Source organism: Crocodylus porosus, unplaced genomic scaffold (genome assembly GCF_001723895.1).
Source record: "Crocodylus porosus isolate Cpor-Errol unplaced genomic scaffold, CroPor_comp1, whole genome shotgun sequence".
NCBI lineage: Eukaryota > Metazoa > Chordata > Crocodylia > Crocodylidae > Crocodylus > Crocodylus porosus.
In genome coordinates, this window is record NW_017728886.1 from 81,121,493 (window position 1) to 81,148,506 (window position 27,014).

General features: G+C 41.4%; 1 protein-coding gene across 1 annotated transcript in view; it reads right to left on the bottom strand.

Moving 5' to 3' along the window:
- Nucleotides 1-11,084: 11,084 nt before the first annotated feature.
- SUSD5 (sushi domain containing 5) overlaps nt 11,085-27,014 on the bottom strand; it is a 78,012-nt gene continuing 62,082 nt past the window's right edge. Inside the window, exon 5 of the mRNA XM_019537666.1 lies at nt 11,085-12,369. Coding sequence (XP_019393211.1) covers nt 11,099-12,369 — 1,271 coding nt within the window. The 3' untranslated portion in view covers nt 11,085-11,098. The remainder of the gene's footprint in view (nt 12,370-27,014) is intronic.

A 27,014-nucleotide genomic window follows, 5' to 3' on the forward strand; every position in this document is an offset into this window, starting at 1 on the left:
CTTATGGTCAGTATCCTACTGGGTTATTCTGTTTTCAAGAAATAAATGTGTTTAGTATTAAATTTTGGAGAAGCGGCCACTTTGGAGTTCTGTCCTCTCTTTGGCTCTCAGAGAGATGTGGAAGGATGTTCTCCAGCTACTCCCTCCAGAAATTTGCCCCTGAAATTAAAATCATCTGGCTGAATGTCTTATTTGCTGTGGGTCTCTTGACTTGGCAGCTCGTATTACAAATGGTGTTGAGGCAATTTAAAAGAGGATGTTTTAATGCACATTTGCCTTTGTTATTGTTATTACAATTTTGGTTCTTCTTTTGGTTTTATTTTTTTTGTTCTTGTGTTTTGCCAAACCTACTTGTCATTTCTGTAGAACGAGGAACATCTGCCAATTGCTTGTTTGTATGGTGCCTAACTTGGTGGACAATTCTTTTTTGGGGCCACTAGGTGCTACTGTATTACAAAAATAAAGTGCCTTAAAGATAACTTTAAAAACTGGAGCCTGTTGTTTGAGTTACTGGACCTGATTTATGCCATAACTTTGCAACTTGAGTGGACACAAAGTGTATGAAACATGCTTCTAAATCAAAATGGCAACAGTTGACCCAAGGCAGAAAATACTCCTACAGGTGACAGAAAGCATAGATTTGAACCCTAAATCTGTTATGTCCTTCCCACTGTCACGGAGCAGCGTCCTAAGAGCAGCCGTGATCTCTCCTAGTGCCCCCTACCGTGCCAAGTTGGTGTCAATGCACCCTCGTTCTCGCCCGCCATGTCTTTGATGTCATTAATGTTATGGGAGTCTGCCTTTTCGCCCCCTTGGACATGGTACCCCTGATGTATCGAAGTCTGTGCCTTGTCTGATATGACTCCGTGCACTAAAGCCTTAGGGGCTACGTGTGGTTCCTACCACCCCTGATACCATGCCCCAAGCCTCACAGATGTCCTGGATGTTGTCTAGTAAATTCCTTGCCGCACCCTCATGGCACCCCTTTGCTTGCCTTACAATAGCCCGCGCCCTCACGGATGTTCCCTCTGGGCTCGTCTCAGTTGCCCGCACCCTCATGGGCGTTCCCTGTGCTCTCAGTTGCCTGCACCATTACGGGTGCTTCCTGGACTCATCCCACTCTCGTGGCCCACACTGGGGCCTTTCTCCGTGCTCCCACCCACACTGAAGCCTAGTCTCACGATTGGGCTCAGGTGGCCGTAGCCATTCCTGGCCCCAAATCCCCTCCTTAGGCCTTAACACAAGCACCCTTCCTAAGGCTTCTCATCTCTCTGGCCTCTCTCAGGGCCATGCCTGCACTGGGGCCTGCTCTTGCAACTGGGGCCTTCCCTCGTGATCCTGCCCACACTGGGGCCCTGTCTCACAATCAGGGCTCAGGTGGCCGTAGCCATGCCTGGCCCCTAGATCCCCTCCTCAGGTCTACGACTCTTGTGGGGCTCAGGCATCCTCGACCTTACCTGGCCCCCAATGCACTGTGCCCTTTCTCAGGGCTGGGTTCTGATCCCCCTAAATACTGTGCCCTCTAAATACTGTGCCCTCCTTGGCACCGAGGTCCCCACGCTGCTGTGGAGCCCCTATGAGGCCTCCTCCAACCCCTATTAGCCCCTGTTAACCTCCTCCAGTGTAACAACAAAAGCAATAACATAAGCCAATCGAATACAACTCAAAACTAAGCCTTCCGGCTAAAACGGAAACCTTTAAGCCACCTGGCTAATCATCATTCAAATCCCTACCAGGGCCTTCTCCTCCCAGTATCCTTGAGCCAAAGCTATTCAGGCCACCAAGCTGCTCTAGGCTGCATACTCCAGCAGAGCTCCTTCTCCCTTGGATGTTAGCAGGGAACTACCTGCTTGGCCTCAGCCTGGGCTGTTTATATAGGCCAGGCCCTGCCCCCTTCTGGTCAGCTGACCAATCTGCGGTTGCCCCAGGAACCGGCACCTGTACCTTTTCCTAGGAGCAGGTCACTGAAGTGCCCTGCGACACCCACCCATGTTTGTTTCTTTCCACTGAATATTTCCTGAGCATTTCACAGTAGTATGAACTACAATACTGTAATAATATGTAGTACATTGAACCATATATTGAAGCCATCCTGAGCCTTGTTCGGGAGGATGACATGAAAATTGAATGAACGAGGCCTAAGAAAAGGTATTGTGATATTCAAAAGCTTGCCTATGTCTATAGCAACCATACAATTGGTCCAATAAAAGATATCACTCACAAGGATTCTTTCCTCTTAAATAACTAAATATTATTGGCACACTTCTGAGCCCATTAATGAAGCACTGGGTATCAAACTAATTTCTGCTGTAGCCACTTTGACCTCAGTGGGATTACACTAGGGATGAACATACCTTCTGTGTTTGAACACTTACTTTTTCTGTTCAGCAGATGGCTGCTTAACCATTGTATGGTTCCAGGGTGTTATTAATTTCCCTGTTAGCTTGTGATTCTGTCTTAAACCTTCTGGAGCCAATTTATTTTCATATTCAATCCTGTTTGCAGTTCTCAGGATTTTAGCTAAAATCTCATGATGCTGTGCATTTTCAGGTTGAAGCTCCATAACTTGCTGAGTTGTCCATTTGCACTGGCTTTCCTTTAGACATGCCAGTTTACCTACATCTGATTATTCTGATCTCTACTTCCACTCCTTTTCAGCCTATGCGGGGAACTCATCAATTATTCCTGTGGCCTTCTAAAACGATAGTTACTTTTTCATGCGTTTTGTGGATTTTTTGGCTTTACTGATTTCCATTACCTATAGTCCCAAGCCAGTTCAGTTTTAATAAGCTTGGAAAGGTGTACAATTCTAGTTCTTTTCTAATGAGGAATAGCTTCTCTTCCAGTTATTTTTCTTCAGTGATAATTTTTTTCAGTATTGTCAAATCCTTTCAAGTGATTTTTTGTTCTGTTGCTGCACTGCATAACTGCAATAAGTATCATCTCCCATTTTCTGCCAGTTTTTCTTGGGAGGCATGAAGATGCACATGGTAGCATTGTTCTCCCTCTATCCCCTTTTCCAGATTTCTCCAGCTGTCAGACATGTACCTTTGCCATAGCAGCTTTTGCCAGATTAGAAAGATTTTTATTACAGTTCCACTTCCTTTAACATTTTTTTCAATTACTTATAACATGGCCCTTATGCTGTTGGAGTGCATTTTGTTGAAACTACTGGAAATTTGTGGTAGCTCTGAATGAAGTGTGTCCCATACTGATTTCTAACATGTGGCTTATACACATATGGCGATTCATAGGCTTGGAAGGAGCTTCAAGGGTCATGTACTTCAGCTCCCTGAAGGATGTGCTGTTCCTAAGCCATTCCAGATGCCTATTCATCCTCTTCTTGAAAATATCCAGTTAAGAAGATTCTACAGCTTGCCTAAGCAGCTTGTCCCATCGTCCCATAGTTCTTACAGTTAAGAAGCTTGGGGTTTCTTTCTGTAATTTGATCCAAATCTGCTTTGCTTCAGTTTAAGCCCATTGCCTTATGTACTTCCCTCCATGGCATGGAAGAGCAGTTCTTCCTTTTCTTTATGGCACTCTTTCAGATATTTGAAACCTGCTCTCTTATCTCCCCTTAACCTCATTCTCTCCAAGCTAAACCTGCCTACTTCCTTCAGCCTTTCCTCATGGAGGTTGCATTCCAAATACTTCGTCATCTGTATTGTGTCTAATTCCGTTCCAGTTTCTCCACATCCTTCTTAAAATACAGACCCCAGGACTGGACACAGTGCTCCCACTGGCTGCGTCTACTCAATTGTTACTGCCTAGTCACTTAGTATTTGCACAAGCAAGTACCATTGCCGCACATTGTTTTTCCCGACACTACTGTCCAGTATTGTTGCCACATTCTCGGTGCCCAGCAGCGGTTCCGCTCTGTGGCAACGAGCTATGGCGCAGTAGCTTGTTGCTACTGCACCGTAGCACCTTGTGTAGAGACACCCACTGAGACCAGTGGCAACGCACAGGGGTGCACAGAGGTGCACATACACCCCCTGAGAGTGCCGGTGCACCCCCAACAAGCCATGCTTGCTGCTTAGGTGATAGGCGGTGGGGGCAGGCAGAAGCACCAGTGCCGTCTCTGTGAGCAGAAGTGGCCACAGCGATCGGCTGCCTTGGAATTGTCCATGCCCCTCCCCTTGGCAAAACTGGCCGTGGGGGGACACTCCCTGGTCAGTGAGACTGTCTGCTCACTGGTCGTTGGGGGGGGGGCATGTGCCCCCCCCCAGGGTGGCATCAGTCTCCCATGACTGACACCTAAGTAGTGCTGAGTAGTAGTGCTCCTGTGTCTTGCATACTATACTCCTGCTAATGCAGCCTAAAATTGAAGCTGCTTTCTGCAATGGCATCACACTGCTGACTCATACTGAGATGTGATTCATCACATTATGCAGATCCTTCTCCACGGTGCTACTGCTTAGCCAGTTTTCTCCCATTGTGTATTTTTCTTTCATTTACATGTATTTTTTCCGACTTACATGTAGCCTACATTTCTGGTTGTTGGATTTAATTTTATTGTCTATATCCTAGTTTTCCAATTTATCAAGATCCTTGTGAATGTTAATCCTATCTAATTTGCTAAGTAAACTCTACTCCTGCATCTGTGGGTATGGACAAGTGTTACATGTCTCACAGGAGATGCACCATTCTACTCAGAGAGACCTTGAGCCATACAAGCATTCATGCAGTTTCTCATGGAGGAAAAATGGCAAATCCAGCAGAAAGTTCTACCACCTTCAACCAGGAAGATGTTGTATCTGTCAGTGTTTCTCTGAACAGAACACACATTTGTAGTACCATTCCCTTTTTATGGGAGGCTGTGGCACGAGTTGTTAACACAACTTTCACCCTATGTGTTTACAATCAAAACTTCCATTGACCTTTCTTGCTCATGTAAAACTGTAGAATTGTCTGGGTTTTCTGCATTTCTGAAAACCCAGTGGCTATTTGGATAGCTGCTGCCAGCCTCTCTGATCCTTCTCTGTTGCCCACAAACAAGTATGTAATGGTCTTCCATGAATTAAACAAATACTGCAGTCAGCACTTACTAGTGAACATATTAGGGTAAAATTCAGCCTCGGCACAAGACCCACCTCACAACTGAAGTCCTGTGGTAATAAGTTGAACAGAGGCTTTCTGCATGGTGGGGAATTTATACAACGTTTCAATTTAAATTGAGTTTCAAGTTTTGGCATTCCAAATGTTTTTGGGTACAATGACAATCTCTTGATGCATGCCATGACTGGAGTAGTTATGAATTTTGTACTTAAAAATAAGTTGATTTGGCAGTGCTGTGTTGAGGATTCTAGTGTGGAAACTTTCCATGTTAATAGCAGCTCTTTATCTACCACAGTGCTTCACCAGCTTCTTAGTAATGCACTTTGCTGATGTGCAACATTCATTTAAATGAAACAGAGGGTAAGACTGGCATTGCTCAAAGACTGAAATAATTCTGCTGAAAAGCTACTAAAAATGGGATCACATATTACCATCCTTCAAATACATTAAGTTTAGAAGTAAAATATTTTTTTTCTAATAATCAGTTCCTGCAAATTCAACTTGCAAACTGAAAATCAAGCCGGGTCCTTCCTACAACAATTTCAGCAATAAAACATTCTGCCTTCAGAACTTAGTTAAATCTCTTGATGACAGATAGGCCAAATAGAATCCAGTTTTCTCTGTTTGTCTCCCCAGAAAGTTCATTGCTTTGCAAAGTGAACAGGAGTAAAAAAGAACAAAACAAAAACAAAGCCCTAAACTAGAAATGCATGCACACACACAAACAAACTTAAAAGAAAATCCAGCCATTAAAATGGATGTTATTCTGAATATATGTGCAAAGCAGGTCTGAATAAAGAGGTGCCATCTTTCATACTTTAAAGAAGAATCCCATAGTTCTTGAAAAAATTGTAAGGCACGTGCCTGAAACAATCTATTCCTTTTAAATCCATATTATAATCTTTGGTTATGATTTGCTTCGACTAATCCCCATTGCATATCCGTGCATTCAAGAAAATTGATATTGGAAGATACTGGCAGAAGAGGTGAACACAGGAAATCAGCCTTTATGAAGAGGTTCTAATAAAAAAAACAACCTATTTTAATAACATACATTTTACAAGTCTGAATATTGAGTTGCAGTTAGATAAAGAGTTGCTGGATTGTAAAAATACAAGTGTTTATTATGGCTGGTATTGAGGATAAACAGTTGCCTGTATATGCCAGCTACTATGGAAATATGTTTTTAAGTTCTAATGTGAGCTGTAAACCAAAGCTACTTCAGTTAAAAAAAAAATCAATACTTAAACTGTGGGGAGAAGTAACTGGTGCCAGAGAAAACATTCTCATTTAATAATGTTTGAACATAGACCTGTGATGCAGTTTGTAGCAGGGCAGTGAGAAAAACCCACAACTAATCCTTCATTGCAGCTGTCTGAACTTTTGGTTGTCTGCCATCCTTTAAACAGCCACTTCTTTTTTCTGGGGACTCAAGACTTGAATGACCTAGTGTGAAGTTTAAGCAAAAAAGAAATAAAGTAAGAAATAGCCAAAGGTTTTGTAAATCAGACTCCACACCCCAGCAAATTAGGGCTTTGTATCTTACCTCCTCTTCACTGAGTGTCTAGAGAAAAATATTAAAATAAATAGATACACATATATACAATATTATATATTATATAGGATAAGGAGATATATTTGCAGAAAAATATTCAGTGGCTTAGACTTCTCCCTCCCTCCTCTTAGGCGTGCTGGTGATGTATGGAAAGAGAATTCTGTTGGGAGTTCTGAATTTTTTAAGTTTATAAATGCTAATCGTTTTGACAGAAAAAACTTTCCAAGTTTTATTGATTATTTTTAACATTTTTCCTTTAATGTAGATTTTAATAACTAATGTGGTTTTCATAGTTACTAATTTTTACTTTGGCAAAGTTATGAAACATTTCACTTTTTTAAAAATAGGACTATATGGGCTCATCTACACAAGATGTTTACTGTGGAGCTGACTAATTAGTTCCGCAGTAAAGTGTCCGTGTTTACAAGTGCAGGACTATTGGGCTGAAGCAAACTAATTAACTCGGCAGTAGGATAGTATTGCCAAACATAAGTACTGTCCTACAGCAGAGTTATTTACACCACTGCAACACACATGTAGATGCTGACAGGGTTTGCTGGAGCATGAGGGCCCCAGCATGTTGAACTGGGTTGGAGCAGCCCTGGGATGGCAGGCTGGCTACCAGGACCCCCTGCCAGCTAGGGTTGCACCACCCTGACTCAATGTGCTGCAGTCCCACGTGCACATTCGAACTGCACTAGAGTTTTTTGCATTGCACTAATTGCACATGTAGACATGTCCTATGATTATTTGCATTTTTTAAAGTTTTTTGCCTGTATTTCAATCTCACTACTGATTATGAAAAGCGATGGATCAGAATCCTGTAATATGGCAAGTCTTCTCTTTGATTTGATTTGAATGTACACCTTTTCATAAGAATTGTAAAACAGTCCTCCAGAGATGTATGTTATGTTGTTTTTTAGCATTTCAAATTAGTGGACATATAAGTTCAGTCCTTTACATTAAAAAAATGACATAATGTTATCACCACTAGCAAGAAGCTCATTACATTATAAGTCATGAAATACGGTAAATGTATTGTACACCTAAAGGAGATATACACAATGAAACTGCATAAAGAAACAAATAGTATGTTAGGAAATTATAAACCAACCATAGGAAGAGAGAGGAGGATTTCCAGACTGATCAGTAATTGTATATTCAAAACTAGAGACAAGAAGTTTTTGTATTTTAATGAAGGCACTGATCCCACTGTTATTGCTACAAATGGAGTTTCCTACTATGAATGCATCTTGTTAATTTCAGTTGGACCCTGTACAATATTAATCACTCTTCATGTAGGATCATACTCAAACACTGAAAGCAAATTAGCTTTGTAGGATGGGAAGGCAGCCAAGAATGTCTCGGAATCTAAAGATAAGCATGAAAAAATCTATTTAACATCTATTCGGTTCCTCTGCCATTTTGCTTTTTCTAACTGTATTAGTGTTTTGTCTGGTCTCATTTTAAAATATCAAAATGGAGCTTCCCTTGAGAAAGATGCTACAGTAATGATCTCCCTTGTAACATTGACTGGTCTACCAGACAATAGATCTCTCAGCCATTAATTTTTTCATAGTAGTCCCCTTAGTTTTTCCCTTACTAATTCAAAGCCAATGTGGCTTTCATACACAGAGTAAGTTCTCCTTTCACTTTAGTCTTTTCCCAGATGCTTTTGTATGTCATTCTTTATAGTTTTATTTGTATCTTTGCATTTGTCATCCTATTTCATGTAACAAGCTGCAGATGAGGAAAACGGCTGAGTTAAAATTGTCATTTTTTAAGTCCAATGCTCAATCATTTTTACTGGTCTTCTCTAAATTTCTCCCAATTTATCAATCACTTTTTAGTTACTAAGCAGCCACAAATGCAAAACAGCCTTCTAGTGCAGAGGGTTAATATTTTGTTGTGACAAACTGGAAGAATTACAAGGACCAGATACTTCCTAACTTTTTACTTCCAAAATTTCTACAAGAATTGTAGAATTGCACAAGGTACAGGAATTGTATGATGGACAGATTAATATTTTCCTCTGGAAATGTTTGTAAGTCTGATGGATTGAGCAAGAAAACACAGTCATTTCCCCCCTGTTTTTGTAACTTGGTTTTATTTTAAATATTTCAAAAAATGATGTTAATATACATTTTCTTTTCATGAATAACAAACATCTTTTGAGTATTTTGTAAGAAACCTGTTTAGCTTGCATTTGTAACTTTGCTTTTTCTGTCTTACATCATGTTTGTTTCCTGAGCCTAAAAGTATCGATTTTGTTTACTTGAGTTGCACTTCATATGAAAATATTATGTAGAAATGTAACACTGGCTTCATGTTTTAGTTAAACAAAAAGCTTTAAAATTGATGTCTTCATATTTATTTTTCGGTATATGTTCATACATACAATACACAGTAGGCACGTCTACATGCGTATTAATGCACCTTTGCTACTGTGCATTAAGTTTAGTACCTCTAATACGAGATACTACATAAATGCACAGTAGCTGGTGCTAATGCACAGTAGCAATGCACATGGTTTTTGCTGTGATGTGCTAATGCACAGTAAAATTACTCTACTGAGCGTTAAGCATTTCATGTAGACATGCCCAGCATGTTTTAGGTAAGTCTTCATAAAGTTACTTAGTGCTAAACCATTTTTTAAAGTTACCGAGTAAAAATAGTTTACAACTGTAAGACTAAGTTATTTCATATTCTAGAATGCATAACAGCATACAATCATGCATATATCAGGAAACACACTATTTACAATTTGTGTACAGTTTGTTTTTGTGGTGAATGCATCCAGACAAGGGTATTCAAGTCCTAGCACTATGAAGTCATATTATTTCACAAAGCATGTGGCTGTATTTTTTTTAAAGGCCTTTATTTTCATTACCAGCATGGGAGTCGATTTATGTATAGTGGACTATATTCTGCTTTTCATAAAACAAAGTCAGTTGTCCTCAGTAGAGTTACTTGGGATGTGAACATCACTGTAACTGAAGGCAGAATTTGCCCTTTTTGATCTCCACCAATTCATCTCTGTGGTAATTCAACTTGTCCTCCTCCATAGTTAATGAGCTACTTGAATATTTTGGCTGAGAATGCACTCTAGAGTGCTAGATGAGCTCATTTCTGACCTGCAGATTATTCACAGTTGCCAGCACTATATCTGTCATTTGGAAAGGTACTCCTTTCTTAGTACCTTTCTTCCTAAATAGGCCCAAATTATTCTAGCAATGCTAGAAAGCTTCTCTGTCCATATTTACTCTTAAAAATGTTTTTAATTGGTGTATTTTCTTGAAGAAGCCTCCATGTTTGCATCCATGAGGTATCAAGACCCAATCTAAAGGACACAAGTTTCCACTATTACAAGCAGACAGTTTTCTTGTATAGTTTTCCAAATTAAAATAAGGCGTCAAATAAATTGATACCCATCTCCCACATTCAATCTCTGCCCACTTTGTACTCCTCTTTATTTGATCAAAAAACAAAATGGTGAACATCAGTCATTCCACCGAGTAATCTGGCAAAAATATTTTATATGACTTTTTCACTTCAGATAAATTATTGCCTATTTAATTAAATTTGGCCTATTGATCAGCTGGTTCCAGAGGAACTGTGTGACTTTTGATGGGTTTTCCTGAAAACTGTTTTTTGTTTTGCTTTTCACCTAGAGGCTGCTAATAGTTCCTGAAATTAGGGGTGTTTTGACAAATTGCCATGCTTATTTAAAAAAAAAATGGCATTTCCTGGTATTGCCTCAAGTCCAGTAAGACATCATAATTTCCACCCAAAAAAAAGTTTAATATAAAAAGACACTTTTTCCCTAAGGCTAAAAATACCTGCTGACCCACCCCACTTGGAAAAAATACCTTCATGGCCCTACAGAAACTTCAAATATTTAATGTACATCAACCAAATTTCACAATACTCAAGAAAAAGACCTTAGTGATCATCTTTCTTGATCATCTCTCTGAATGCAATATAACCCATTAAAGTATTGTAGAAAATATTTTTCTCATAAAACATTCCTTGTAATCATCATTGCTTATCCTCACAAATACTTGGTGGTAGTTCAATAAGGTATTTTCCCTTTATCTCCGTGTTTTACTGCAAGTATACCAAAGTGATCTAACCAATCTAGTCATTCAACTCTAACCAGTCAACATAGTAGACAAAGAGTTGGTCTTCATCAATTGGTATGAGCAGAATATTAAAACAGGATAATCTCCAATTGTGCTACAAAGCACATTCTCTCCTGTTGAGACCTACCAAAAGACAAGAGCATTGTGGTAAAAATATATAGATTCCTTGACTGTGAAATGTCAGATACGGTAAATTCTGATTTCAAAAGCTGAAATCCTTTTTATCTCACATTGTCCTTTTTCCCATCAGCTTCCTTCACTGATGGATTTCAGTATCCACAAATCATCTGATCATGCTCTCCCCCCCACCCCTTCAGAGTAATGCCTTCTATAAAGTTTCAGGCTAGACTTTCTGCATTTCAATATGTTGTTGGTGATGGTGTCTAGTCTGACCTTTTCCATTCAGTTTATACACAGAACTTTTCTGTTGCCGTTTTTTGAAGAACCACACAGCCAATATAAAGGCAAGCAATAGCAAACATAAAACAATCACAATGACAGCTATCATAGGACCTTTGCTTGATCTGGGACACTCTTCTCCAGCACAAGGTTCAGAAGTAGGGAGACGTTTTTCTCCAGTGCCATGGGTGAGAGCTTCTTGTTCAATTAATTCTTTAGATGATGGGTGAGTAATGCCATCCCGAGTTGACACAGTGTTTGCCACTTGCATTGGATTTGCTGTTGTTTGCTCTGCCTTTGGATCTGGAATATGATTAAATGGACTGACTGTTACACGGGTTTCTAATGTGGCAGTTTTTAATCTGGTAGGATCATACAATGTTGTGGTTGTGGCAGACTCATGAGTCACAAATCCCAGAGATGTAGTTAGGTGATACTTGATGACATCATCAAAGCCTTTGCTAGCACTTACATTCTCAGGAGCATTTGTAGGTGTTAGCACTATTGGCATTTCTTTGACCCCATAATCATGCATCCTTGGTGAAGTAGCCATAATCTTTGTTAAATCCTTTTCTGGATCTGAGGTATTGCCTACTTTTCTAACTTCAACATGACTTTGTTGGTCATTTGTAAGGATAATGTCATCTTCTGTTCCCATTGAGCTATCAACTTTATCTTCCTTCTCTTCAACATCCTCCATTACTTCTTGAGTTACAGGGTAACCGTCTAACCAAGATTCATCAGTAATGGAAAATGTATCTTTTGCTGCTGTTGTACCATTGTTCACCAAAACAGGTCCGATAGGGAAATCCTCACTGTCATAAATCATTTTGGCATCAGGTTCACTGTAGATGGTTTTCACTCCAATGTGGTTGTCACCATCAGAAAATTGTGTTTTAATAAAATCATCTGTGTTCTTCTCTGACTCATGATGATTAAAAGCCTCTGCAGGGAACCAAAATAAGTGTTTTTGGCTCAGTAGTGACACAGGGGATTCTGTTGGTGCCTTGCTACCTTTCTCAGTAGAATCCATAGCTTCAGTAACACCTTCATTGATTCCAACCTTTTCTGGCTCTATATCTTTAGAGAGGGAAAAATCCTGTTCTTGCCCCTGCTCCCTTTCCTCTTTGCCACTGTCATCCTTATGTTCAGCAATAGGCATAGATCTGTCATCCGGAAAGTTATCTTCGTAGTCAATGTGTGCTTCAGCCTCATCTGAAAAGTTAAAGATACAATGTGATAAAAAAAGGAATGGTCTCTTGGAATGCTATGAATAGTTACAATACTATGAATAAAATGTTGAGGTAATGCTTTTCAAATTTATCAAGCCTTCCTTAGTTTTCAAATTGTTCTATCTTGAAATGTTAGTGGTCACTATGATCTTGATGTGATATCATGTTATGGTAGTTTCTAAAATTACCTGACAATTTCCAACACTTAGTTCAGGCATCCCATACATGCAATACCTATCATTTGCGATGCACAAAAGAGCCTTTTCTAAAGAGCCTTTTCAATTTTTGGACTGTTCTCCAATTCTGGTCTTTCCATGAGGGTAATTTAATTTTGTGTGGAACATTTCAGCCATTCTCAAGGAGGAAAACAAATCACAGAAAAATACGAAACATCGATGTGCACGGTCAGACAAGAACACTGTGTGGTTTGTGGCACCACAGACTGCATGCGCCACACATGCAGGTGTTCATCACACTGCTAATTAGCAGCAGGGCAGGGTTTTTTGACACAGGGAGATCCCAGAAAAAAAACAGGACAGCACTCATGGCTGTGGTGTGCGCTCCCAGAAACCAGGGCCTGGCCAGATAGAGCCACACTCCAGCTGTCAGCCAAGCTATACATGCCCAAATTGCCACTGCTGAAGCCCAGGAGGCCCCCAGGACCTCAGGTAAGGTTACTGGGGCCAACCCATGTGCTGGCCCCAGCCTTCCCTACCCCACTTGGGGCAACTTGCCATGCACCAGAGTGTGCATGTAGTGGTCTTCCCCAGGGACAACTAGTAGCAGCAAAAATATGTGCTGCTGCTAGTTGTTCCAAGGGGAACACACAGTCCCACTCATGGGGACATGCTCTATGTGTCTTTTTTGGTTAGCCCCACAAATTTAAAATATTGACAGAAAAATAATCCCTAAGACACGTAGGCCTTTCCATCTGATCTGATCTGATGAAAGCTAATTTTGCTTCAGCCAGTTTTATCTATATGTAAATATATGTGTGTGTGTAGTCACAACCTTTATTTTTCCAATATCTTTTTTAATGATCACCATTTCTCTGATGATATACCTGTATATATATATGAGTTGAATGAAATTCCTCGTTTCACCTTCACTATTTCGAAGTTATGCATAATACTGTGTGTGACACTAAAGCAAAAGGGCAGAGTTAAAGTGTTGATGCTTGTATTTCACTTCACAACTATCATATTTTTAATTACTTTAATCAAATATTAATAGTTCATTCTAGAATCTAAAGTGGACAATCTACTTTAGTAGAGATGAAGTGTTTGAAAATGATGCCCAGATAGCTTTTGCAGCCAATAGGAGTTTGTCTCTAAAAGGACCAAAGAATTAAAAATTTGGGCTTTATATTCAGAGAATCATTTTCCTATCAAAATACACCCAGCTTTGTAATGGGAGGGTGGTAACCCAAGCTCTCTTATGTCTGGCATAAAAATAGGGCAAGTTTTGGCTAGGGACACAGGCAAATCCATGTTTTTATGAAATATGCCAGTTAGTTTTAATGTCCACAAAAAGCGGACAGAAATCCAATTTTTAAAGGTCTCAGGTAGGATACTTACCTGCTTCATTGTAAATAACTTAGAACTCTAGTCATCTGCCTCAGAAGAGTGAAAGCATTGTCCCCACACTTGTTAGGATATGCATCTCTAGGGTATATATATCTAGGACCAGACTTCAAGTCAATGCATTCTGCCAACAACATTTGTCTATTTTCTTATAAAATATTACAAATATTAATGAAGAATAATGAAGTGCAATGCAGGGAAAGTCATATCTCATGTGTCTGATTTACAGATACTCCCCCAACTTTAACTTCACTACTCCTGGCAAAGCAGCCTTGACTTGCATTGTTAAACAAAATGTTTTAATTAAAAAAAACAAACTGGAAGAATGCATTACTATTTATATATTTGCTGGTGTTTGAAGTACACAGTCCAATGAAAATGTGACTAATCAGAGAGGATGCTGGCTTTGAGCTCACATCAGTTTTATGCTGCTGAAAGTTGATGTAATTGCTGTTGACTTACACTGGCATATGAGAGCCTAGAAGGTTGTGACTACAACATGGCAAACAAAACTGAAGGCAGGTGGAGAAAGCTGTGAAAAAAAATGAGACTTATTTTTCAGTGGAACTAGTGAAGCAATAAGCAAGACACAGGAAAAAAATAGGAAACAAGAAATGAATACTGGAAATTTTACATTATAAAGCAGTGTGTTTTTAAAGTCATAAGTTTTCATTGTATTATTATCCTAACAGTTTAGCGCCATAGGTTTATAGATGTTAGGGGCTAGAAGGGAGCTCTCAAGATCATCAAGTCCAGCTCCACTGTGCTTGGGCAGGAAAGGCTGCTGGGGTCATCAAGGTGAGCATCCAGACTTTTTTGAAGATATCTAGAGTAGGTGACTGTACCACCTCTGGGGGGGTCTATTCCAGATCCTGGACACTTGAGTTGTAAGGATGTTTTTCCTTATATCTAATCTAAAGCCGTCTTCTAGCAATTGATGACTGTTAGTCCTAGTCTTTGCCTGGGGAGCCCTGGTGAAGAGACGTTCTCCCAGTCCCTGATATGTGTCCCCTATATACTTGTAGGCTGCCGCCAAGTCCCCTCTGAGTCTTCTCTTCTCCAGGCTGAACCAACCCTAGTCTCTCAGCCTCTCTTCATACGGCCTGCTCTTCATACCTCTAACCACAAGCGTAGCCCTCTTTTGTACACTTTCAAGCCTTTCCAGATCCCTCCGAAAATGTGGTGCCCAGAACTGGATGCAGTACTCCAAGCAGTCTTTTTCCAGTATAGCTTACACCCATTCCCAGAATGGAATAAACAGTGCCAGAAAAATGGTATTTTGCTGGTATACCTGCACCATAGGCTCTTGAGAGCTGCCTGTTATGCTCATTTTATGCTAACAGGGAAGACAGAAGGAAGGGCAGGGTAGTACCTTAGGGTGTCTTTACATGTGCTTCAGGGTGCTGGGGGAAGGGGAGGCATTTTAATTAGTGACTCTTGAGAGCCATTCTAATTAAAATGCCCGCAGCATGTCACGTATGCAGCGTTCCACTCTTCAAAATGGTAGCAGGGGCACTTTAACTAAACTTTGTCAAACAAGCTTTAATTAAAGGGTTTCCACCACCGTTTTGAAACCCAGGGATGCTGAATGCATGTGATGCTGAGGCTGCTGAAGCATTCTTATTAGAACGCTCCAGCAGACTTGCTGATCATTCATCATCTATATCAGCCTTACTAAAATTATAATCGGTAGTTTTTTACTGATGGCTTACCTGGCAGGAATTGTATTATAAGAGACAGCATTGTGATACAATTACTACTGCCAGTGAACAATGCATTCTTATTCATCCATACAGGCAGTTATGGTCCAGGTTGTAAAGCTGTTCTAACATATTCTCATATGAAGTATTTGTACAGTTAACAGCAAAGACTATCTAATGTTAGCTTGTGGTGGGGGAGGGTGCTGGAATGAAAGCATCTATTGATCCCTTTACACATAAAAGGAAACATTGCCCTATTGCTCTGAAACGTTGACTTAGCTGGTACCAGATTGCTTCGTGCAGTAGTAGCCCGCTCTTTCTTCATGTATTTCAGCCTTTATATGGGGTCTATGTTTGGTATTTAACAAGTCAGTGCTATGATGACAGCTTTTTCTTGGCAGCTCTGGGCCCCATTTTTCCAGACACCATTTGCTCACATTCTACGTTCCCATTTGCTCACTGCCTAAGTACTTTTTGAATTTTATTTTCCAAGTTGTAGTCTCAACTAGAAGAGAGCAATGTGCAAAGTGGCAATAGCTGAACCCTTTTCTCCCAATAGCTGTAACCTCTATTTGCATGCATTTAAAAGCAGCTGGCAATTAGTTTCAAGGTGGCTGCATTTTTCTTTTTAGTCAGAGAAATCTAATTTCGAAGCCAGATGGTATAGAAAAATCCAAGTCTGAAACCTAATTAATTTTATATTGAGGGCAATGAAAATAGACTACATTGCCATGGGTTAACTTTCATTTAACAAGAAATAAGAGTGTGCACTTGCAGAGTTAGCAGGGAGTAGCTGATCCCCGCCCTCATTTACCACTTGCTATCTTGTTTATTGTGTCAATGCCCTTATTCAAAGACCCAAATCTCCACCCTCCATTTCTATATAGAAATTCAGTATTTTATGGATCACCAGGGCTACAAGTGAACACTTCGTAGTACTAACAACTGAAACAGTGTAGCATCAAAGCTAGAAATCCCAGTTAAACTGTAATTAAAGGCCTTTTATTTTAACTTTCTTTTTTCAAGAGTTACCAGATCTTAAAACTAAGTACAATTTTTGCATTTAGGCAGATCTACAACTTTGGAACGGAGGCTACAGGTGGTGTAGCACATCACCACATATAACACAACACATACTTTTCTCCAGTTAAAGAGAATCTAGAAGCTTTATTAATCTGCTAGGGAGTTAGCACTATATTATTCAGTTTAAAATCAAAACCAAAAGCAAATATAACTATTGGAATATGCACTAATTTGCTAGAGTATACATAAAGCTTTTTAAAATAATAAACGACAAAAATATCCAAAGCATATTGTATTATTAGTTTTGTAGTCATTATAGTTAAATGTATGTTTCTTATTCAAATCCATAAAACAAAATATAGACTTCTTGAGGGTCTTGAGAGTACCTCCAATACTTCACTGTCATTCATTTTTATACCTCTATTAATATTACCACACCAGAGTTAAGGTTCACAGCTATGGTTGAAAAAAAAGTCTGCAAAGCTGTAAAATAGAAAAGAGACTCTACCAGAAATGGTTAACAAAAAGCAAAATTGCAAGAGAAAGGATCATTTGAATAATGAAACATCAAGACAGTTAAAAAGGAGGGAGGGTCATTAACACCTATGGAGTGGAAAGAGATTAGCAGGAATCAGGGACAGGATAATGAGCCATGAAGTCAATTGCTTCTTTCAGCCCTATCCAAAAAAAAAAAGTGCCACTGTCCATAGATTTCATAGATTTCATAGACATTAGGGCTGGAAGGAACCTCGGGAGATCCCAGGCAGTTGGTTTTAAAGTCTGGGTAGAAAAGAAGTCAAAGGGTATGGGGAGGGAGGAAGGGGGGGGATGAAACTACACCACTGCATCCCCCCGCATCTGCCATTTTGTTTTTACTTCCTCTGCCACTCAATTTCAACAGGTACTAGAATTGCAAACAACAAGAGAGAGAGGAATATAAGAGCCTGGTTTCCCACTCTCTAGGTATGTCTGTATGAGACGCTGACTGCTTGGTAGCCTGCTACTACTGCACAGTAGTGTTGCATGGCAAAAACCGTGATGTGATGCTACTGTGCAGTAGTATTAGGCTTCTGGGCAGTAGCATTTTAAAAAGCATTCACTGGCACTGTAAATTGGGTTACTGTGCATTTATTTTGTTCTTGTTTATACATAAGTGGATAAACAAGTACAAAATAAATACTCAGTAACTACTGAGCAGTAGCATCTCATGTAGACATGGCCTCTTATGCTAATTTAATGCCAGTGTAACCACTTTCAAGTCAAATGCATTATTACATAGGTATAAAACCGAGACGACAGAATGGAAGATTGGGCCCCAATGCTATCTGAAATCGCAGAACCCTAACTTGTGGCTTTGGTTTCTGCAGCTTTCCAAAGTTGTTTCCATAGCAATGAAGGGATGTTGATAATCTTGCTTCTTCCCTGCTGGATACTGTATTGACCACTGCTGAGATACTTGAATGCCCTTCTTTCTGACAGCCATAAATTGCAGTGCATCACTAATGTAACAGAATACTTAATGTGATTATGGAAAACAGACTCCTTCCCTGTGTTAGTTAAAGAAAGAGTTTCAACTATGTACAGTACCTTTCATCTAAAAGCCTCAAGGTGCTTACCAAACAGTAATGAGTTAGTTAAGTCTCTTGGCCTTTTTTTGAAAGGGGCATAAAAATAACTACTTAGCAGCTGGACAGACAGTAGTGTAGAACATACAAAGGAATAAGAGTAATGTCAGGCAAGTATTGTTTTGATTCAGCTTTTGGTTAGTATGATTTTTCATCCACCTATTACTCCTTGTTTTTAAAAAAGCAAGATTGTAAAGATGTTTATTATAACCAGTTACTAGTATAGTGGACCTTGCCCTACACTAGATTCCTGGCACCACTGCAATATTAATGTTAGTCTTAGTATTACTTCAATCTATATTGAACCAATATAGGTTCAGGGCAAAAATGGAGTCATTTTAAAAAATGGCCTTGTTTTTTTTGCACTCAGGACAACCACAATATATCATATAATACCCACTTTCAGACCCTTATTACAATGCCAAGTTTCAGGGTATATCTTTTTAAACAAATATGTTCTCTCCTCTGCAATAGAAAAAAATAGTAATAAACAGCAAAAACATGTATTAACTTGCCTAAGGTTGCTCTGTTAGGTTGAATATCCCTGTATGTTTAGCTAAAACAGTTCCCTTTCTTCTATGAGGAATGGTAGGAAACAGTGACTATATAGAATCATTTTTTTCTTCAAAAGATTAGCTAGTTACAGTGCATTAATTCATGCATGAAAAGCAGGTAAGGATCTCTTCCAACATACTGTTTAATCAATTTATTGTATACTTCACTGTATCTGCCATCCATTTAGAACAACCTAAAATATTTTGTTTACTGCTTTTATAGCTAATTCTTGCAAATATTTTTTGGGTTCTGCTGTTATTGAGGCATTACTTTTTTCATTTTGTTTGTATTACAAAAACTAGCTGCTCTTTTATCCACATATACCCTCCTGGGCACAGGGCTGGAAAACAGCTGTGGGGCTGGGACCCGGCCCAGACTGGGACAGTTCTAGTCTAGCCCTGGGCCACATAGGGAAGCCTGCACATGCAGCCCAGAGGTAGCTGGAACCTGCCCCAAAACATGTAGACTTCCCTGTACAGCCTAGGACTGGCTGGGAACTGTCCTGGTCACAGCCTGCTCCCCATGCAGAACGCTCCCAACCCCAGCTCTGTGATCAGAGCAGGGCCTGGGAAATTGCTCCCAGCCCCTGAGAGCCACCTGCTGCTGGGGCAGGGGACATTGTCCTGGCCAGGCTCTGAGTTCGGAGCCTGCCCCAGCAAGAGACAGCTATCTCCTGCCCCCTGCTACCTGGTTGACTGGGAGCAAGTTTGCTCTGAGTTGGTCATCTACACGTACATGACTGCTCAGTAACTACTCCACAGTTAATTTGCTACCTGCATTTTCAGGTAGCAGATTAACCATGGAATAGACAAATTTACTATGCAGTAAGCATCTGCACGTGTAGATGGTGATGCTTACTGTGCAGTAAATTGGTCTACTGTACAGTAAAACATCTCATGTAGATGTGCCCACAGGGTTAAACCATAGGTTCATCTTGCCCAATCTCCTGCAAGCAGCAGGCCATGCCACCACTTCCTTTGGCTGCTGCCAGAGCTTCAGGAGCCTGAGAAGCTGCTGCAAGCTCCTTCTCTCCCTACCACCACCACAGCTCTCTCCAGGACCTGCAGCCCCCATCCACTCTTGGAAGGGGGTGGTCTCCCTCACCACTACCAGTACTAGCCACCACCTGCTGCCACAGCCACCTGCAGCCAAAGGAGACCCCACAATACCAGTGAAGCCCCTGTACCAGCACCACCACCTGCTGCCTGCCTGCTAGCTGCTCCAGCAGCACCCCCTGTGTTTGTCCTCCTCTGGTGAGTCCTGTGTTCCATTCCCCCTCTCCTGGTGTTTGTGGATGGCCGAGTAAGCCAGTAGCATGCTTCCCCCTCCCTCCTGTGTGTGTCCCTGTTTGTTGTTTTGTGTTCCCCCCCGACCCAGCCCCTCACACAGATACCACTCCCACATAGCCTCTCATCCAGTGCAGCCAGATGAGGCACCCTGGACCCCACCCCCAGCAAGTCACATTTCTCCCCCCAGACACATGGGGGGCTCACAGCTCCTCCTTTCACATCCCACCCAACCCCTTCCCACCTAGCCTCCAATGACAGAACAAGAGCCCTCCAAGGTGGCTGCCATACTGGCATCCCCCAAGCAGGGAGCTGCCAATGAGTCCAGTGCCCCTGGGCCAAATGGCTCCCTCTGGCCAGTCTCTCCCAGTCTCCCAATGCCCTAGTTATTAACCTATGACCTCACTCCCATTCCTGTTTTCTTTTTGTTTCCCAAGCAATTAGTTGATGTGTCCCCAGTGGTGTCCGTTATTCAGGGAGGCTTAAAGTTCCCTGTGATGGGCTCAGTTCTATGATCTTTGTTTGGCATATCAAATAGGCCTGTGCCACACAGTGGCAGAGAGTGAATGCTGGAAGAGAGAGTGAATTGGGTATCATGGGGTGGGGGGGAGGCAGGGAGTGGTTCTCCACTGTTTCTCTCTCACTTACAGGCTCTAGTATTTAAGGTCTAGGAAGTTCTAATTCAGAGGCTGTATCCCTAATTCCCATACTCAATATCTACTCGTGCCCTTTTCCTTCAAGAATTTGTCCAATCCCTTTTTGAATCTGGCTAAACTTTCAACTTCCACATCTGGTGGCAATGAGTTCCACACTTTAATTACATGCCGTGTGAAAAAGAACTTCCTTTTGTTCATTTTTAATGTACTATCTACTAGTTTCATTTTGTGACCCCTAGTTCTTGTGTTGTGTGAGAGTAAATAATAAATCTTTATTTACTTTCTCTTTGCCATTTCATATTTTGTAAACCTTTATCATGTTCCCCCTCAAGCATCTGATTTTTAAAGTGAATAGGCCTAGCCTCTTCAGTCTGTCATCATATGGAAGCCGCTCCATATCACCAACTATCCTTGTTGCCCTGCTCCAGTTCTTCTGTACCCTTTTCGAAATGTTGGGACCAAAACTAGCCACATTATTCAAGGTCTGGATGCCCCATGGATTTTTAAAGACATGATAAGATGTTCAGTTTTGTTTATAATTCCCTTCTTAATAATCACTAAAATTGTGTTTGCCTTTTCTGACAGCTGCTGAGCACTGAGCTGATTTTTTTTACCAAACTGTCCACAATAACTTCCAAATCTCTTTCTTGTGTAGTAATAGCTAATGTAGAGTCCATCATAGTGTCATAGTGTCAGTATAGCTTAGGTTATTTTTGCCCACTTACACTTATCTGCATTGAATTGCATCTGCCATTAAGTGTCCCATTCACTCAACCATGCCAGATCCTTCTGTAGCTCCTCACTGTCTGCCTTGGTCTTTACCACTTTGAATAATTTTGTGTAATTGGCAAATTTAGGCACTTTGCTACCCTCCCCCTTTTCCAGATCATTTTAAGCAGCACTGGTTCTAAAATAGATCCCAGGGGGACCCCGCTGTTTGTTTTTTTCCATCTTGAAAACTGATCATTTATACTCACATTTTGCTTTCTATTTTTGAGCCAATTTTTAATCCAAGAGTGAACATACCCTGTAATCCTAACTACCTAACATAGTTAAGAGCCTCTGATGGGGCAACCTTGTGAAATATACTTTTGAAAGTCCAAATATACTATGTCAACTATATCATCCTGATGCACCTGCCTATTGACAATCAAAAAACTCTAGTAGGTTGATGAGGCACAATTTCCCTTTGACAAAGCCATGTCGATGCCTCCTCAGCAAGTCATGTTTGTCCATGAGCTGAACATTTTTTTGTATTATTGTTTCTACCTGTTTTCCAGGAACAGAAGTTCAGCTTACTGACCTATAGTTCCCTGCATCCCCTCTAGAGCCTTTTTCAAATATGGAAGTGTCATAGGGCACTTAAGTGCCCTGTGCCTGAAATGGAAGCAACCCGTGAGATGCCTAGTGGTGAGAAGGGGGAGGCTCAGCTGCCAGTCACCAGGGCAGCACCTGTGGGGGTTGCTGAGACAACCAGTTTGGTCAGCTGACTGGAAGGGGGCAGGGCCTGGCCTATATAAACAACCCAGGCTGAGGCTGGAGGTCAGTTCCCCTCTGGCAGCCGAGGAAGAGGGAGCTCTGCTGGGAGTAGGCAGAGCAGAGAAGCCTGATGGCCTGAGCAGTGTCAGCTTGATGATACTGGGTGGAGGAAACCCTGATAGGGATATGAATGAAGGTTAGCCAGTGGGCTTGGAATTTATGTTATAACACAGGAGTGTGAGTTTTGTTTTGTAGTTGTGTAAGACCGGAGGACCAGGTTAGGCTATAGGGGTTGGAGGAGGCCTCATAGGGCTCCACGGTAGTGTGGAGACCCAGCGCTGGAGAGGGCGCTGCATTTTGGGGTGTATTGACCCCGGCCCCAGTGTGGGCAGAATCGGGAGGGTAAAAACCCAGTGTGGGTGCAGGCGAGAAGCCCCAGTGGGGAGCAAGACCCGGAAAGGGGGGTCTGGAGGCCAGGCATGGCTACGGCCATCTGAGCCTCAATTGTGAGGAGCCCAGTGGGGTCTAAAACCTGAGAATGGGGTCTGGAGGCCAGGCACGGCTACAGCCACCTGAGCTTCGATTATGAGAAGGCCCCAGAGCGGGCGAGAGCACGGGAGGCGAGGCCCCAGAGTGGGCGGTAGCCACAGGAAAAGCCAGGGAGCGCCCGAGAGGGCGCCGGCAGATAGGGAGATGAGGCAGAGAGCCCGGGACTGTAGGGCCCATGCATAGCCCCAGAGGTTAGAATGCACCGTGTCACCAAAGGCAGGGCACGGACTGGGACATCTCAAGGCACCGTGCCAAAGAGGGTAAAAAGGCAGCCTCCCTTTAACAATATTACCATCAAAGACGTGGCGGACGAGGTAGTGAGGGTGCATTTGAACTGATTTAGCATGGTAGGTAGGGGGCGCTAGGGGAGTTCACGGCACCCCTAGGTCCCGTCCTGCCACAGGAAGTCACATTGGCAATCCTCCAGTGCTCTAGTACAAAGGCTGCTTTTAGTGAGGAGTTGCATACTACAGTTAGGAGGTCAGCGATTTCTGATCTGACTCCTTCAGACCCTAGGAATTTCCCTTAACATCTTCCAGAGTGACAATAGATTCAAAAAATGTCATCCTTTACACCCTGATCACCCAAAGGCCCAACTGACTCCCAGGCAAGTTTTTGACTTCTAATGTACTGAAAGACATTAGTATTGTTACCTTTTGTGTCTCTAACAAGTTTCTCTTCAAAGTCTCTTTTAGCTTGTCTTTTTACAATTTTACATTTGTTTTGCTGGTGTTTATGCTCTTTTTATTTTTTTTCCCTTAGGATTTGATTTACACATTTGAAAGGAGTATTTTTTGTGCTTATTACCTCTGCAGCTTTGCCATTAAATCATGCTGGCTTTCTTTTGCTCCCCTTTCCTTTTTTTTTTTTTTTTTTTGCTTTGCAGTATGCATTTACTTTGTGCCTCCAATGTGGTGTTCTTAAGCAATTCCCATGCTGCCTTCAAGTCCCTTACTTCTTTAGGGTCCCCTTTTAGCTTCCATCTAACTAGCTTTCTCATTTTGAAGTAATCTCCCTTTTAAAAGTTAAAGGCTAATGTGGTAAATTTTCTTGTCTTCCCTCCCACATGGATGTCAAACTCAGTTGCATTGTGGTCACTATTGTCAAGTGGCTCAGTAACACATACCCTTTGCACTAAATCCTGTGTACTACTTAGGACTGGGTCAAGTATTGTCTTCCTCTTGTAGGCTTCAGGTAGAGTTTGAATTATGGGGGAGCTCAGGGGTGCTGAGCCCCCCCATAAGAGACAAGAGCTCCCCCATTAGAGATGAGAGCTTCCCCACCTCCCAGCAGCCAGGCAGAAACTGTTTAGTATTGGGGAAAAGTAGCCCTTTCCCCTCATCACCGCTGGGTGCTTTTTGCTGCAGCCGCCCAAAGCCACATGGCTTCTCTCTGCCACTGCTGCCACCACCCACCAGCACCCACCACCCCAAGAGTCAAAGTTTAATTCAAACCCTGATTCCAGGACTAAATGCTCCAGGAAGCAGTCTTTTATATTATCCAGAAATTTGGTCTCTGCATCCCAGCCTGATGTTAGATTGACTCAGTCTATTTGTGGATAATTGAAGTTCTCCGTTATTACTGTATTTTCTGCTGTTGCAGTCTCTCTCAACTGCCTTAGCATTTCTAGTTCACTGCTGCTGTCCTGGTCTGGGGGTTGACAGTATATCCCTAGACGTACTTTTCTCCTATTGAATCCTCAGATTTCTATCCACAAAGACTCTATGGTACTTCTCTTATCAGTTGAAAATTCTAACCTATTTGATTTGATGCAGTCTTTGATGTAGAGTGCATTTACTGCAAAGCATTCAAGTTCCCCCACCTTTGATCTTAGACTTCTAGCATTAGTATAAAAGCACATGTATTTTTATCCACTCTTCACTCAGACCAGTTTCAGTAGCATGCCACTTGTTTGGAAATGTCTTCTTAATATGCGCATTATACCATCTTTGTGGTTCTCACTCATGAAGCAGAATAAAAACTGTATCATTCTACTACCAGTGATTCACATTCTTTATAAATACTTGAATAAACCTTCATTAAAATAGGACTTTGTGATGATCTCAAACCTTAGAAAGGCTTCTCTAATATATTAATTGTTGCTATATCTGCAATCTATATTATTGCTATAGCTGCAATCTATATTATTGCTATCTCTGCCCAGAAAATATCAGCAACCAAATGTAATCCAAGTTTCTGTCAATTAAAATGAAATTATTTGGATTTATTCTCAATGTCTTTAGGAGTAATTCTAATGCTGCCAAATAAGTATCCTATACTTCCTGCCAGAGATCATATCAGATCTCTAAACAGTGATAATCAGGAACGTTGGGATACTTGGTAATTAATAATGCATTGGACACACAGAACGTGCTTCTATTTTCTAAGTTACTCGAAGTGTTTTACAAGCATTAATCAAGTGGATCCCAATGTGAAAACTACTTCTGAATTGTTTTTAAAGATATGATATATAATACTATGTCTGCTCCCAAGTTCCTGTACTGATGTTTGTGATGTTATAAACATACTTTATTTCTTTCCCCTGTTCTTGCATTAAAGAATCACACACAGCAATATGAAATGGCTGTTTATACATGGGGAAAAAGCTAGGAAGACTTGATTCTCTTCCTACTTAATTTGGTGTAATCAGCTTTACTTCTAAGTTACGTAAATTAGCTCCACCAACTGGACTCTGGGGCAGAGAAAGGAGGAGGCCAGTATCAATTAGGTGTAAGTGATAGAGGATCAGCAATGTTACATGATCTTGGAATCATTGGGTTGAAAGGGACCTTGAGGGTTATCTGGATTATCTTCCCTGCCCCCATCCATTCTAACACACACACACACTCACACACACACACACACACACACGATTCACTATTTCTAAACCATTCTTCACAGATGCCTGTCTGGCCTCTTCCCAAAAACTTCCAGTGAAGGAGGTTCCATAAATTGCCTAGGGAGCTTGTTCACTGTCCTGCAATTCTTAGGACATTTTTCCTGAGATTTGATCTAAATCTACTTAGCAACCATTTCAATCCATTGCCTCCAGCCCTGCCCTCTGTCGCAAAGGAAAACAATTGATCTCTCTCCTCTTTATGGCAGTTTTTCAAATATTTTAAATCTGATATTGTGTTTTTCCCCTGCCCTTAACTCTCCTTTTCTCCAATGCAAACATATCTAAGTTTCAACCTTTCTTCTTAGCTTGATTTCAAACCCCTTTGACATCTTTTTTACTCTTTGGGTCCTTCCTGTCTCTATATCACAGCTTCTTAACCAGGGGGTATGAGATCCTTTTAAGGGTTATGCAGGGTGCCACACAATATTCACAGTGTTAGGTATGCAGAAATCTACACACAATTTACCAGATAAACCCAGAAATTTCAAATAGGAATCTGTAGTGTCAAAAACTTTCTGACCTGTTGTGGTGTTTCTGGTACCTTTGCAACAGAAGAATGTTTCTTTTCCAATAATCAATTGGAAATTGCTGAAAATGAAGACCTGGCATTTTTCAATGGGATCCTAGAGTCTAAAAAGGTTGAGAACCACTGTTCTACACCCTCCTGAAATTGTGGTATCCATTGGACACAATATTGCAGTTGAGACCTAACCAGCACAAAGTTAGAGGTATTAATTCCTATGGGCATTTGTAGATGATACAGGGGTTTAAATTGATGCAGTGGTTTTTCCAAAACACCACTTCAGTTTAAAGCGAAGTAAACCCCCATGTCGTGTACACCCATGTCCTTACCTGCCTCTGGTGGCAGGGAGGGGAGAGTGAGCTGCCAGTGGACCAAGCAGTCCCTGAGTTGCAGCAGCCCTCCCCCAACCCCAGGCAGCACCCACCAGCAAGCACTCAGCTCAGGTCATCCTGGCAGGCACTGCAGCTGCGGAGGTTTGTTGCAGGTAGGTCTTGCTTGACCAATCTCATTTCCTTCTACGACCAGGTGACCTATCACCTGGACAAGGGAGAAGAGATTGCTGTCATATACCTTGACTTCAAAAAAGCCTTCCATCTGCTATCCCATGATCACCTCTTGCCGAAACTGGCCAGTTGTGGCCTTGGGTCCACCATGATCCACTGGCTGGGAAATTGGCTCTGTGGTCGGACCCAGAGGGTAGTAATTGATGGCAGTCACTCATCATGGTGTCCTGTGACCAGTGGGGTCCCC